At 33.6% G+C, this 14460-nt stretch overlaps 2 protein-coding genes across 2 annotated transcripts in view; one reads left to right on the top strand and one right to left on the bottom strand.

The window, feature by feature from the left end:
* The window catches only part of LOC145292193 (cilia- and flagella-associated protein 65-like), a 2765874-nt gene that overhangs the window by 2058972 nt on the left and 692442 nt on the right, over positions 1 to 14460 (bottom strand). The gene's annotated exons all lie outside the window — the stretch shown is intronic.
* Positions 218 to 1319, top strand: LOC145292375 (uncharacterized). The gene has a single exon (XM_080138704.1). The coding sequence runs from the start codon at positions 218 to 220 to the stop codon at positions 1196 to 1198; it is 981 nt and encodes a 326-aa protein (XP_079994830.1). The 3' UTR covers positions 1199 to 1319.

The following is a 14460-nucleotide window of genomic DNA, read 5'->3' on the forward strand; positions in this document are numbered from 1 at the left end:
CATCCGTCGGAAAACGCCGGAACATGGCGAGCGGTACGATACTCTATCAGCCAATCAGGGCGCTTCAAACGAATGCGCAGCACTCAGCAGACGAATAATTTTCATTGAACTTACACACATAGCGTTTCATTTCAGTTATTTTATTGTTCAAAGTAAAAATACACAGCCTTTCATTTCAGCTATTTAATTTAGCGATAAAAAAAAAAAAGGAAGAAATATGAACCTAGGACTGCTGGAAACAACCTTGCACTCCACTAAAGCCGTCGTCGAGTTTTGCCAGGAGAGAAAATTAATTCCTACATCGGTCGCCTGCCCAAAATGCCAGACACAGTGTGAATTAAAAAAAAGGGACCAAGTAAAAGACGGCTTTGCGTGGAGGTGTAGGAATACGCGTTGTCGAAAATGGATTTCGCTGCAACACGGGACGTTTTTCATGGCCTCCAAGCTGACCATGAAAGTGATAATAAAACTGATATATCTGTGGGCCTTTGAGTTGGCTACAGAGAAGAACGTCTGCCGGGAATGTGGGATATCCTCATCTCATACTATAACCGACTGGAAGAACTTCCTACGGGACGTCTGCCTAGATTATTTACGCAGGCATCCTAGGCAGATCGGAGGCCCAGGCCACACAGTGGAGATAGACGAGTCTGTCTTCAACCGACGCAAACATAACGTCGGCAGACTCGTCGAACCGCACTGGGTTTTCGGTGGCTATGACCCCGCTGAGAAGGAGGGTTTCTTGGTAATGGTACCTAATAGAAACGCTGAAACCCTCCTTCCAATAATTAAAAAATATATCTTGCCGGGGACAACGGTCGTGTCCGACTGTTGGAGAGCCTATAACAGAGTAGGGAGCGAAGGGTTTTCACATCTAACTGTAAACCATAGTCTCCATTTCGTGGATCCAATTACGAAGGCGACCACAAATCACATCGAGAGGATGTGGAAAGAAGCCAAACAGAGAAACAAGCGAGAATGCGGTACCAACCGGGAGCTGTTGGAAACATATTTATGCGAATTTATGTGGAGACAAAAATTTGGACACAACCCTTTTGTCTCCATAATAAATCAAATCGCGGAAGGCTACCCGGTTGGGAAGGAGCTTCTTTCCACATCCTCTGAAAACCCTTTGCTCCCTACTTTGCCTCTACAGTCAGTAGAAAATCTTCCAGTCGGAACTAAAGATAAACAGTAATTGTTGTCCCCCCCCGCCCTACAAACATTACTGAAAAAAAAAAAAAAAAAACATTGTTGTTACTGTTTAATAACGTTTTGTTAAAAACAAAAACAAAAAAAAAACATTGAAGTGTTTATTACTGTTGCTTACCCCCTCCCCCCCCCCCAAACAATAAAAGCTATCGGAAAACAAAATGAACCAAAAAAAAAAAAAATATTCAACAAAATAAATTTATTTTACTTTAAAAAAACTTATGGTAAGTGTTTGTGATTTATTTTATCCAAATTTTTTGTGAATAATTTTATCCATTTTGTTGAGTGTGTAATATCTTTTCCTTGTAATGTTGTTGCTATTCACATACTTTTAGCGTTCTTGCACGGTAGCTCCGAATTCTCGGCTTTCGTCGGCGTTAACGCCGAAAGCGTTCGTCAACGCTCGGCTAAGATCGTGAAATCGGTGGGTAAAATACTGCAGGAGTACCTAAAAAAATGCTCCAGTTTTCTCCAGACTTTACAACAAATGCTTTAACGAATCTTGCTTTCTTACTGATATCCTAACTAATCTCTGAACGTTTATACTGTTCACTGGACAAAACAGGTGAGGGTAAAGCAGTAGCCCTTAATATATCTAAGGCTTCTGATAGGGTATGGCGCGATGGTCTTCTAAGGAAAATTAGATCATATGGTATCACTGGAAGAATACATAAAGTAATTAAATCCTTTAGTAAGAGAAAAATCCAGGTTGTCCTCAATGGGCGTACATCTAAACAAGATGATATAAATGTAGGAGTGCCTCAGGGGTCTATCCTTGGACCTTTATTATTCCTCATATTCATAAATGACCTCCCTGATTAAATTGTTTCTGAAATATGTATATTTGCTGATGACACCACTCTCTATGACAGGCACGAGGTGAAAACAAATGAACACATATCTAAGGAAATCAAAGAAGTATTAGAGGAAGACCTCCAATCTGTAGTGGAATGAGGACAAAAATGGATGATCATATTCAATGCTGCCAAGGCTAAGTGTGTTTTATTTCAATAATTACAAGAAAACTTCTCTACCACCAATAGCAATGGCTAAGAACACATTACCTGAAAGTACTTCCTTTAAACTCCTTGGCCTAACTGAATGACACATTAAATTATTGCCTCATTAGCCTGAAATAGATACATTGAGCATTGCCAAGGCTGCTGCAAAGAAGGTGTGCTCTCTCTACCGTGCTACAAAACTGCTTACGCTTGAAAGTATCCTATACCTCTATAAGACCACCATTCGCCTATGTATGGAGTACTGTTGTCACATTTGGGCTGGTGCATCTGCTACTTGTCTCTCACTTCTGGACAGGGTTCAAAAGAAAGTTGCCATCCTGATAGGTCCTGAACTGTCATCAAGGCTTCAGTCTCTGTCCTATCGAAAAAATGTTGCATCTCTCTGCCTGTTATGCACTATATATATATATATATATATATATAACTTATCAAGTTGTTAATTATCTTTAGAGATATAAATAATTATTAAACTATTTTGTACCATGATTTTTCTACTTATCTACTCTCTATGACACATTTAAAGCGTGAAAATTTGAAGTTGTAATAATCAAGTGATTTGGTAGGCATTGGTGCTTAGTTTGTTGGAATCATTCTTAGATTTTGTTTAACTCCGTACCAAGTAAAGTCGGGTTATGCAAATATTGCCACTATTCCTCAGTAGAAGGGAGCATGAAACTGATGATGTTCTGCTCTGGAGTGAGACCATTTCCCAAGATACCTCATATTGTTTAAATAGACTTCATACATCGCGTCTATTTAAACAACACGAGGTATCTTGGGAAATGGTCTCACTCCAGAGCAGAATATCATCAGTTTCATGCTCCCTTTACTAGATGTTTATCTCTAAGTTTCACCTAAAGCTACTTTAATTAAAAAATTTTGTAGCATTTATAGAATGAAACTGATTGGTTTGGTGCAAAAACGATGTCGTTTTTTGACGTTCAACTATATATATAAAAAAAAAAACATTTTCGCACCACCCTAATATTAACATCTAAATACAAAACACATTAGCCAAAAATATTTTAAAAAATGAATACTTTAAAAAATACAAATAAAAAATTCTCAATTATTAATGATAAACTTTTATGAGCAATGAAAGAATGGTTTCACTTCCAAGTAATAAATAAATGTTGCATACTAAATATTTTACTAAAAAAACAAAAACAAAACTAAACAAAATTATGTGATGAAGGTTGGAATTTTTAACTGTTACGATGATAGATGAATTATGTCAGCAAATGATTTGAGAGTTTTAGGATCGGACTAATAAATTCATGAGAAGGAAAATCACAAGAACATCAGCTAATCTGTGACGTAGGCCTTACAGCAGATTTATCAAAATGGCCTTTTTTTTCTGATCGATGATGGATAGGATGCGAGTGTTCACCGAATACAATAACAGTTTTTCAGAGAAGGGTTTATAGCCAGAAAATAGAATGAAAAATGGCCAAGAGAGATTTGTTTGACCAGAGGATAAATTTTAGGGAGATGTTGGAGTTGGTCAACTTATGATATATTACTAAGTTTTCATCATTTGTTGATTTTGAGATAAAGTGATCTAGATGAACAAACACACACACACTTGGTTATATTTTAGAAAAAAGAATTCCAGCAGAGTGCTCTATTATAAGGAAACATTTTCAAAATAAGAGCGTGATATTTATATTTTTATTTTCAGAAAGTTTAGACGAGATAAGTCGGTTTAAAACCTGATAATAGGGAACCGTTGTAGGTTTCCATATCAAGCTATCTTTAGCCGATCTATCTTATCTGTTTATAATCGGACATAGAAACGTACACATCAAGATCTTGTGCAAATCTCGAGATTTGCACAAGATCTTGATGTGATTAAATTTCAAATGATAAAATTTTAAAAATTGCTCAGAGACAAATTTATCAGGGAGGTAATTTATGAATACCAGGAATAATAAAGGTCCAAGGATCGACCTCCTGAGGTACACCGGCATTTATATCATTTTGTTTAGACGTGTGATCATCAAGGACAACCTGGATTCTTCCCTTATTTAAGAAAGATTTAATTATGTTAAGTATTCGTCTAGTAATACCATAGGATCTGATTTTATGAAATATATATAAAATTCCAAAAATCCACGAAAAGTCCCCCCTGCTGAGATGTTGAAGCACTGACCACAGGCTAAAAACAAATAGAAACATAGCTATTCAAAATGCTGGCTGCAATGTGCCGTCGAAACATTTGTGAAAGGCAAGCCTCTTACTTATTCCTTAATTGCATACTAAGTATTGTAATGTTATTAATTTACCTGAACTCTTATTTCGTGCACTTAATTGTCTGATACTTCTTCACTCTTTTCACACTCTTAAATTATCATTCCTTGACTAAGTCTGAAGTTTGAAGCTCATTTTGAATCGTACCCAAACCGCTTATACGATACATTTCTAATGTGTTTATTAATCTGAAAACCATATTTAATCCTCGTTTAAATCTAGTAGTTACTAACTCTAAATCTACACCATTGCTTATATATATCCCAAAGCCTTTCCACTCATAACGTGTGAAGAACCACATCTTCCAATTTTAATCTTACTTTGAGGAGTGCAACTTCATAGCATATATATATATACACTGAATGTAAAATTATTAGCAAGATAACATTTTTTTTACCAGTTTCAGAAACTTCCCGGTAGTTTTGTATCAAAAGCTTCAGAAACGTTGGCAATGCTGAACTGTGCGTACTGTGAAGCTTTCGTACTGTTCCGCGCAATTTAAACAAACTTCCCATCGTAATTACTGAATCCACAGTATTTGAGGTGTGTCAAATTATTAACAAGGCAGTTTTTTTCGTCAATTAAATGGGTCGTAAAGGTGGATTGAGTAGTTCTAAAAAGAGTGTTATTACAGAACAGCTAGCAAAAGTTAAAAATACCCTTGAAATATCGAAAATGAAGGTACCATCAAACTGTGAAGAACTTTGTCAAGTACCCAACAAAGGTACGTAAGAGAGCTGATAAAGGTAAATCTAGAGTTGTTTCACGCCGTTCTGTACTCCAAATTAAACATGAAGTTGTTAAGAACCCTGGGCAGACAAGTCGAGAAGTCTTTGACCAAGCTGGATTGAAGAATGTCTCAAAAAGTACTCGATGTCGCTTTCTTAAATAAGTGGCACAGTCTGTTAAGCTTATGACAAAGTCTCCATTAAAGCAACATCACATACAAAACCGATAGAAATGGGCAGAGGACAACATGAAAATGGAGTTTTCCAAAGTTTTGTTCACGGATGAAGTGCGTGTCACTCTTGATGGCTCAGATGGCTGGAGCAAGGGATGGGTCCTAGATGGACAACATCGTCACCAGCGTTTAAGGCGCCAATAAGGTGGTGGTTGGATACTGATTTGGGCTGGGATTATTGGAGGTACTTTAGTTGGCCCATGGAGAATCCTAGAAGGCGTAAAAATGACGTCAAATGCTTACTGAAGGAACACTTTGAACCATGGCTAAAGAAGCAAAGATTGACGTTCAGAAGAACCATTATTTTTTATGCAGAATAATGCTCCCTCGCATGCAGCAAACAAAAGCAAAGAGTGTTTGCAACAACTGGGGTTCTCTAGACGACGGAAGATGGAGTTGCTTGCAAATTCACCAGATCTGAACCCAATTGAGAAGCTTTGGAGTATCATGAAGCGACACCTCTATGCATGTGGGCACCAATTTAAGAGCAAAGATGAGTTGTGGGATACTCTCCAAGAGGTATCGTGAGGAATAACTTAACGAAATCACGAATTTGACTAATTCTGTGAACCAACGTCTTTTACAAGTCATTTATAAAAAAGGATCGTATATGCTCTACTAATTATGTCAACGTAGAAATTGCTATGTAGTTATTGTGTTCTAAGGATTTTTCCTAGTTCATTCAATGTTTGAAAATTATTTCAATAAACAAGTTATGGGTATAATGTGTTTTTTCTCAACCTCGTTAATAACTTGACACACTGAAATCAACAGATATTCCTGTCTTTTGCCATAGTTTCAATAATACTGCTTTAAATACTTTTATTTTCGGACTGGGGTAGCTGAATAGTATCGTAAGCACTTTCTCAAAGTTTCATGGATTTTTATACACCCGTTCCTTAAATATTTAAAAAAATGATTATTTCGGTTACTGTTACTACATGATATACTTTGATTTGATTCTAATTTTATAAACTGTGACATATCTTTTAAGACATTAGCCTTGCATAAATAATAAAAGTCTTTACTTATAGATTATCCTTAGAAAGCTCTTAAGTGATGTAAACGTAATACCAGGCGAATATATTGTGGCATAATATGAATCAGTTATTTGCGCCTTGAAATTGAAGAAATATTATCCACAAGAGAAAAGTGTACAGGTTGAATGAAGAGCACGTGAAACCCGAGGTTAGAAACTGAGTGATTGAGAGTTCCGTTACCAGATCCACTTCAGGAAGTGTGAAAGAACTGTGGAAGAAGTTGAGAGAAATAGATCAGATTTGTGGGTGGAAGGCACCCAAGGGTTCGGTGGTGAAGGAATGAGAAAGCTGGGGAGTGCATCAAAGAAAAGCTTAACGATGGAGTGAGAGGAGAAAAAGCTCTTTAGTGATGTAAACATAATATCTGGTTTAGTAAATAAGGCTTCGTATCTATTGGCAAAGAGGCCAGCAAGAAGAGCAATCTACAAGGCGTAGATGAAGGCTAAGCAAACTATATTTTCAGATATACTTAAAAGTGATGATCAGAAAAATGTTTTAAAAAAGCGTTCAGGATTGCTAAGCAGAAGATAAAGGCAAGTGTGGATAATATTAGAAAGTTGTATTCGAAACGACAATGGAATACTAGTAATAAGATAAATAAACAGATATGAAATGTTACTATGAGATTGTTGAATATAGAGTTTTCATGGGACCGAGAAAATCTAGAAGTTGCAAAAGCAGTAAGATTTCCTGGATTGCAAAAGCAGTAAGATTCCCTGGATTGCAATTTATTCTTAAGACCCTTTAAAATTAAACCTTAAATTTGAGACATTTCTAGAATCAAACCAGTAATTGACATTGATCAAAATTCAAATTACAGTTCTATTTAGTAGCATAATATTTTTTAATTAATTTTTGTAGAGGGTATAACAGAAACGAAAATTTGTTCTGTTCAGAGAATTAATTTTACCAGTCTTTTCGTTTAATTGGATTCTCAATCATTGTTGTAAGCTACTAGATATGCTCGCTTGTAAAAACATAAACAGAATTTCTCTTCTTTTCTCGTGGCTATTTGGTTTGTCACATCGATTGAAGAGGTTCAGATTTTGAAGTGTAAAGGTAACTTGGGTCTAGGGTTCAATTCATTCAACCGGCACAACAGTTATCTTTCCTAGTGATAATTCCCAGAAATGGATGAAATATTTATGCGGAATAGAATATTTAATATTCATCATAATATTGTGTGCATATGTGCATTATCAATGACATTGAGCAGTTTCTCGTTAAAAATAAGGTAATTCCTGTACACACACACACACACACACATATATATATTATACATACATATGAAAGAGACAGAAAAGTATTAAATATATTCAGGAAAATTTGATGATAGTAAAGTAAAAAGCAATCTAATCGAGTTATTTTCTACCTTGGTGAGTTGTTTGGGAGTTTTATTACTTTCATTTTTATTCCAGGTTTTTTTTAAACTATACTATTTCTTTTATTTAACAGATATTATTTTCAATAGAATTTTACAAGTTTAATTTAATACGTTGTATCAAATTATTGATTAAACTAGATTTTTATAAAACTATAATCTTGTTAGAATAATGCTATTCTAATCTCTATTAAAAAATTATTATATGAAAATAGTTTAATGCATGAGGATATGCCAAGAATTTAAAAGCCAGAATTGATTTTCTATTCTACTGTTCAAATTCCTTTAAAATTTTTAAAAGAAGTGCACTGCAAATTTTTCAACTATTAAGAAAAGTTTAAAATGTCTGACTAATTTACGAAGTGGGTTTTAATTCGTGATTAAATTATTTTTATGAAGATTTTTTAAAAGTTATTTCATTGCGAATCCAATAAATAATCGATAAATATTAAATAATAACAATAGTGTGTACATCATGTACAAGCAAGAAACAAACAGTGATAAGCACACACGAAGTGATCTCTCAATTTTATTATTATAGAAATTTATTTAATTTTCCTGATGATAAAACTCTCAGACTAATAAACAAGTGATGGCCACCTTCATTAGCAATGTCTTTAAATAGCATAAATACTCAAATAGACGCACCCTCCACACAACGCTTGCTGTTTAATCTAATGCTTAGTGACATAAGAGCACGCTTTTTTAGAATTGTTATTTATGCACGATAACGATATAAAAAATATGAAGAAATTAGAAATCTCAACAGCATAAATATTTCATAAAGAGACAGAAAAGTGTATTCAAAATTCGATGATCAGAAAATCGAATTAAAAACTTGGAGGATCATGAAACATTTCTAATTCTTTTATTTTATTATTTATTCTTAGAACGTCTTCACAGCAAATACGGTGTTAGAATTTGAGGAAAAAGTGAAAAAAAGAATAATTTTAATAACATTTTGTAAACGGTAATTAAATATTCAATTTGAGATGAGATTAGCTTGAAATATGAACAAGCTTACGCTGATAGGAAATGTGAAAATATAAACAAACACATTTTGCCATGTCGATTTTCGAGGACAAAATTAGAAACAGGTTTTAATATTTGTGTTACTATTTAATGCTTATTTACTATGCAATTTTTCAATAATTTCAAAACAATATTTATGAATATGTGATTGGCTAAGAAAAAATATATAGCATACATCACAAATAATCAAAACATTCTAGTGTTCGATCGTGGATTTTATAAAAGCTAATATTAATTCTTTTGATTATTACTTGCTCTGCTGGTTTCATTTGTCAGGTCATCCTAGATTTATGAGAACATTCGGCTTATTTATATTCCAGAAATATCCATCAATCCATTAGGAGCATATAAACAATCAGGGGCCAGACAATTCATCTTGTGTATGATAATATATATCAATATATTACGTATATATATGATGGAGTAAATATCAATCTATTCTTCGGATTTTTTTGGATTTAAGTAATCATGCCCAAATTCTTTTGTTTCAATTTAAATTTTTTTCTTTCGTTTTTTTTTTTTTTTAAATAGGAGTCATCACTTATTAAGGCCCGGTTATTGAGGGTACAGTAGTCAATGGGATAATATCGTAGTAATCGTTAGAAGTGGAAATTTAGTGAGTTCTTATTCCTTTGATGAGTCAGGGTGGAAAATAAAATAAAAAATAACAATAATAATATGATTGTTTCTGCGCTACGAAATAGGTGCTTTCATGAATTGAACATTTTAACATGCTGAAAAAAATAAACGGTACAATGAACAACATCTTGGAATTTGAAATATAGACATTTGTCACATTATATATATATATACATACATATATATATATATATATATATATATATATATATATATATATATATATATATATATAATATGTGTGTGCGTGTGTGTGCGGATGATTAATTGAAATCAGGAAAATCAAAAGTTTTGAAGGTATTGGAATCGGAAAAATCTATGCCTATTTTCTGATGCCCAAAACAATTCTTTTAATTATCTTAGTTTTTATTTGATTTTGTTTAAAAAAATCTTTCACTGCTAGTAGTAATAATAAAATATTTTTAGAGTTTAAACTACCAGTAAAACTAAAGTCTATAGATCACCCCTTACAAGTATGTTATCACGTTTGAAAAATATATATGCACATTTAACATGTGGGTTTACGGGAATTAGAGAAAAATAACATAATTAAATATCGACTTATAAAGATTCAAAATCAGAATCGGTAATTATAGCAGAATCTGCAATTTAGTATGGACTCGGGAAATATATTAGAATTATCCCATTATTAATGCATGTACAGGGTGGGGAAGCAAAATGTTATAGTGAACTTTAAGTTGTCTTTTCTCAGTAAGAATTGCGCCACTTGTTTTAAAACCTTACATATGTTGATGTTATAACTATATTTACCATTATTATCCATATCTTTTCAGAAATGTTTACCCATATGAGCAATCAGGAGGCCAAACGTCAAAGACTGTGTGATTTGCTGAATGTACACTTCTCACCGAAGGAGATATCTGGAACAGTGGGAGTGTTCGAAAAAACAGTTTACAATGTAAAGACGAAAATGACTATGAGCAAAACTATTACTAGAAAGACTAAAGGAAGCAACAAAAAACGTACCAAAACATGTATAAGAACTCTCGAATCTAAGATTCAAAAAGATCCAACGAAATCCATGCGAAAAATGGCAAGTGAACTAAAGTTGGACAGCAAGACCGTTAGAAATGCTGTAAAATATGATTAGAACTTAAGGTCTTATACAAGAACGCCGAAACAATTATTGACAAATGCTTTAAAAGAAAAAAAGACTTGAAAGGTGCAAGAAAATTACTACATGGCTTAAGAAAAATCCTTCCATTGTAATGATCTTTTCCGATGAAAAGATCTTCACTGTCAATACTGTTCTGAACTGTAGAAATGACAGATATATCACAGCATCAACAGCTGAGGTTAAAGGGAAATTCAGGATAAAACATCCTGCTAAGGTTATGGCTTTTGGTGTTGTAGTTCCTGATGGAAAGAAGATGCACATAAAATTCTACAAATCTGATGAGAAAATCACTATTGACACTATAAAACTTTGAGATATCGGGTATTGCCATGGCTTAAAACAAACTATCCAAATGGAAATTATGTATGGACACAGGATTGTGCTCTGGCTCACACAGCTAGAAATATATAAGATTTCTGCAAATCAAATTTCAGTAATTTTTGGGAGTCATGCTTATGGCAACCCTCTAGCCCAGATGTAAACCCTCTGGATTATTCTATTTGGAGCGTTTTGGAACATGTTATCAGTAGAACAATGTCGACTTTCTCAAAAAATACTATTACACATTAATGGAATTAGTTGTCTCCCGAGTATTTGAAGAAGACATGTGCAAGTTTCAGGAAACATGTGACAGCAGTTATTGAGAAAGAATTAAATAAATCATTTTCTCTTATGCATTTTTGTGTGGCAAATTAATTGTCATAACCATCTAAAAACGTAATTATTCATACTTTGTTGTTAAAGTCTCGTCATAAAATATACATTTTGGTTCCCCATCCTATATATATATATATATATATATATATATATATATACACACACACACACACATGTATATATACATACATGTATATATGTGTGCATGTGTTTGTGTGTGCATGTATAGTAAGTGATGAACATATAAAAAAAGGCTTCCTTCAGTCTTGACAGACTATGGGTACCCACTTTAAGGGTGCCTGCATGTGGAATTTTTTGTGACAAGAGTTGCGCAATCTCCAAAAACACCTTTCCTGAGTCGACAATGTTGAATACTAGTGGCAAGTGGAGGTTCAGGACGACTGGTAATAATACAGAGATAAGCGGAAAGCACATACAGATCATAGTATTTCCAAATGGTCACCCATCTGGTACTAGCCAGGCTCAATGTAGCTTAACTTCGGTGATCTGATGAGAACCGGTGTGTCAATATGATTATGCCATACATGATGAAAATATACATGGTAATTAAGCTACGCAGAATTTTCCACGTTTCATCCTATTGAGGATTTGTCAGATTATTACATGGAATTGATGCTACCTCATGTTTTATATATTCAGGTGGTGTTAAGTTTGCTAGTTAGCCAATCAAATTTTGTTATTCTTGCATCTATTTCCAGTAGCGAACGGTCATGCTTTTACCAGAGAAAGGTTCACTTGACTTGTAATTCACCTCTTTCTTTGTTTATTTTAGAGGGAGTTCGCCATCTTTCTTTGTGTATTAAAATGTTATTTTATATTAAGTGTATAATTTTCTAATACTGAAAAAATTATCAGGTCAGATACCATATGTAACTGAAAAAATAGATTGCGTTTTATTTTCAACATTTGTTTGCAAATGGCACAAACATAAATGACTTGCTAGTTAGAATCAAATAGAGATTTGGGAGATACGTTAGTATTTGGGTCTTAAATAATTCCACCGACTTAATTTTATATATATATATATATATATATATATATTAGCAGGACAAATTAACTGGCGTTGCCTGGTGGAAACATGCCCCCCCCCCACATAAAAAATTAAAGTACGGCTATTGGTGTGGTTGTTGCCTAACCCCAACCTCCTCATGTAAAGAATGGCTTTCGGAATGGACACCGCCCTCTCACTATGTTAAGAATAGCTTTTGGAATAGACACCCTATTTTGTGAGTGCATGTGGGGTTGGCAAAAACTTTTCACAAAATGTAACCTTTGATAATTGCTGTTAGGATTCCCATGTGCAACTACTCTGAACCAAAAAGAAATTTAGTGGTTGCAGTGTTGGTCGGCCCATGCATACTAATCTGGTGGCAAGTGATTAAAAGTACACAATACCAGGCATGTCGAAAACTATTTGTATCTTCCAAATAAAAATGAGATTTTCTAAATCAGCATAGTGAGAAACATATAAAAGCCTTCATTTTAAATAGAAGTGTGTAGTTGGAGCTAAGGTAAAAGTTTATAGTTGAAAAAAGAACAACTGGTGTAAATGCAAACATATAACAAATAAGTGGTCTATTATGCAAAGTAGATAAGTTTTTAATCTACATGCATAAAATATTGGGTTCAGGGTATGTATATTTTTTGGTGGGGATGAGGGAATAACTGTGCGGAGGGGGTGTTATATTTCGTAAAGTACTTTGATCGGTCAAATATAATTAAGATATTCTGAGTCAATCTAGACGGAAACCTATAAAGTTCGTCATTTTTAAGGAAAGTTTGAAGTTGGAAGTAAGGTAAAAAATTATCTTTTATTCAAAGAAAAAAAAGTACAACTCATGTAAAAGCAAACATACAAAGGAAGGGCAGCATTTTTAGAATAAGTAAATATATAGCATATATGCAGCAAATATGAGGTTCAGAGTATGGTATTTTTGTTTTTTGGGGGTGGGTAGATGTAGAACTGTTAACAGATGTTTGATGTTATAAAAAAGCTAAAAATATTTTTTAATGTAATGGCTCATAATAAACCATAGTAGAAGGTAAACATCGCCACTTGGAAAGCATAAAAAGGAAATACACAAAGAAGGGGTAGCAATTGTTTTGTGTTATAAAAAAATAAATTTAAAATATTTTATAATAAAAATGGAACAGCCCATAATACAGCACAGTAGAAGGGAAACATCGCTGTTCGGAAAGTGTAAAAGGTAAACACAGAAAGAAGGGTGTGTGTTTCTAGAATAAGCAAGTATATAGCATACATACAGGAAATATAGGGTTCAGAGTATGGTTACTTTGTATTTTAGGGGTGTGGTGAACAGCGTAGAACTGTTTAGTGTAAAAAAAGTTTTTTAAATATATAAAAATTAAAGTGGAACGGCCCGAAATAAAGCACAGAAAAGGAAAACATTGCTGCTCAGAAAGCATAAAAGGTAAACACGGTTAAACGTAACTGTAATGCATTTTGTTTTCAGGGTATTTTTTGTGGTTGTTTCGAATAGTTAATGTGTACATATGTGTTAGTGTATCAGTATTAAAATTTCTAATAATGGGAGTTTAATATGTTTGTATTAGGATAATTATATTTTTTAACTGTTGCATCATGTAGAGAGAGCAGCCATATTTGTAAATGTTGGGTGTGTTTGTTTATGTAATAAGATTGTATTCCAGAATAATCGGTATGTCAGGTGTTATCCAATGGGAAAGTAGGGAATTTTTAAGGGAAAAAAATGTTATCTTTGAAATGTGAAATGGAAAGTTAATTGTATGTATACGAGTTTTAAATCCAATTACAAAGGGTGAAAGTCAGTATAGTAATAATAATGTGTGTACTTCTTTCCGGTGATGACTGGGTGTGGTGGGAGGACATAAGAAATAAAGGGAAAAATACAAACTACTTCCTCTAAAGATGTAGGCGCTCATGATGATGTTTCTCCTAGGATGTTATCTAGGGTTTTATTATAACGAATAAATGTGTCTAAAGCGTTAACTAAAGTTACATAAGATTGTGGATAATAGTTTAGATATAATAAATTTATATGTGGCATCTGCTATTGCAAACCTATGGTAATTTGGTCCAGAGGGGAGTTTCTACAATCATTTTATTA

This window comes from Euprymna scolopes, chromosome 13 (assembly GCF_053919585.1).
Source record: "Euprymna scolopes isolate OS-2025 chromosome 13, ASM5391958v1, whole genome shotgun sequence".
Classification (NCBI taxonomy): domain Eukaryota; kingdom Metazoa; phylum Mollusca; class Cephalopoda; order Sepiida; family Sepiolidae; genus Euprymna; species Euprymna scolopes.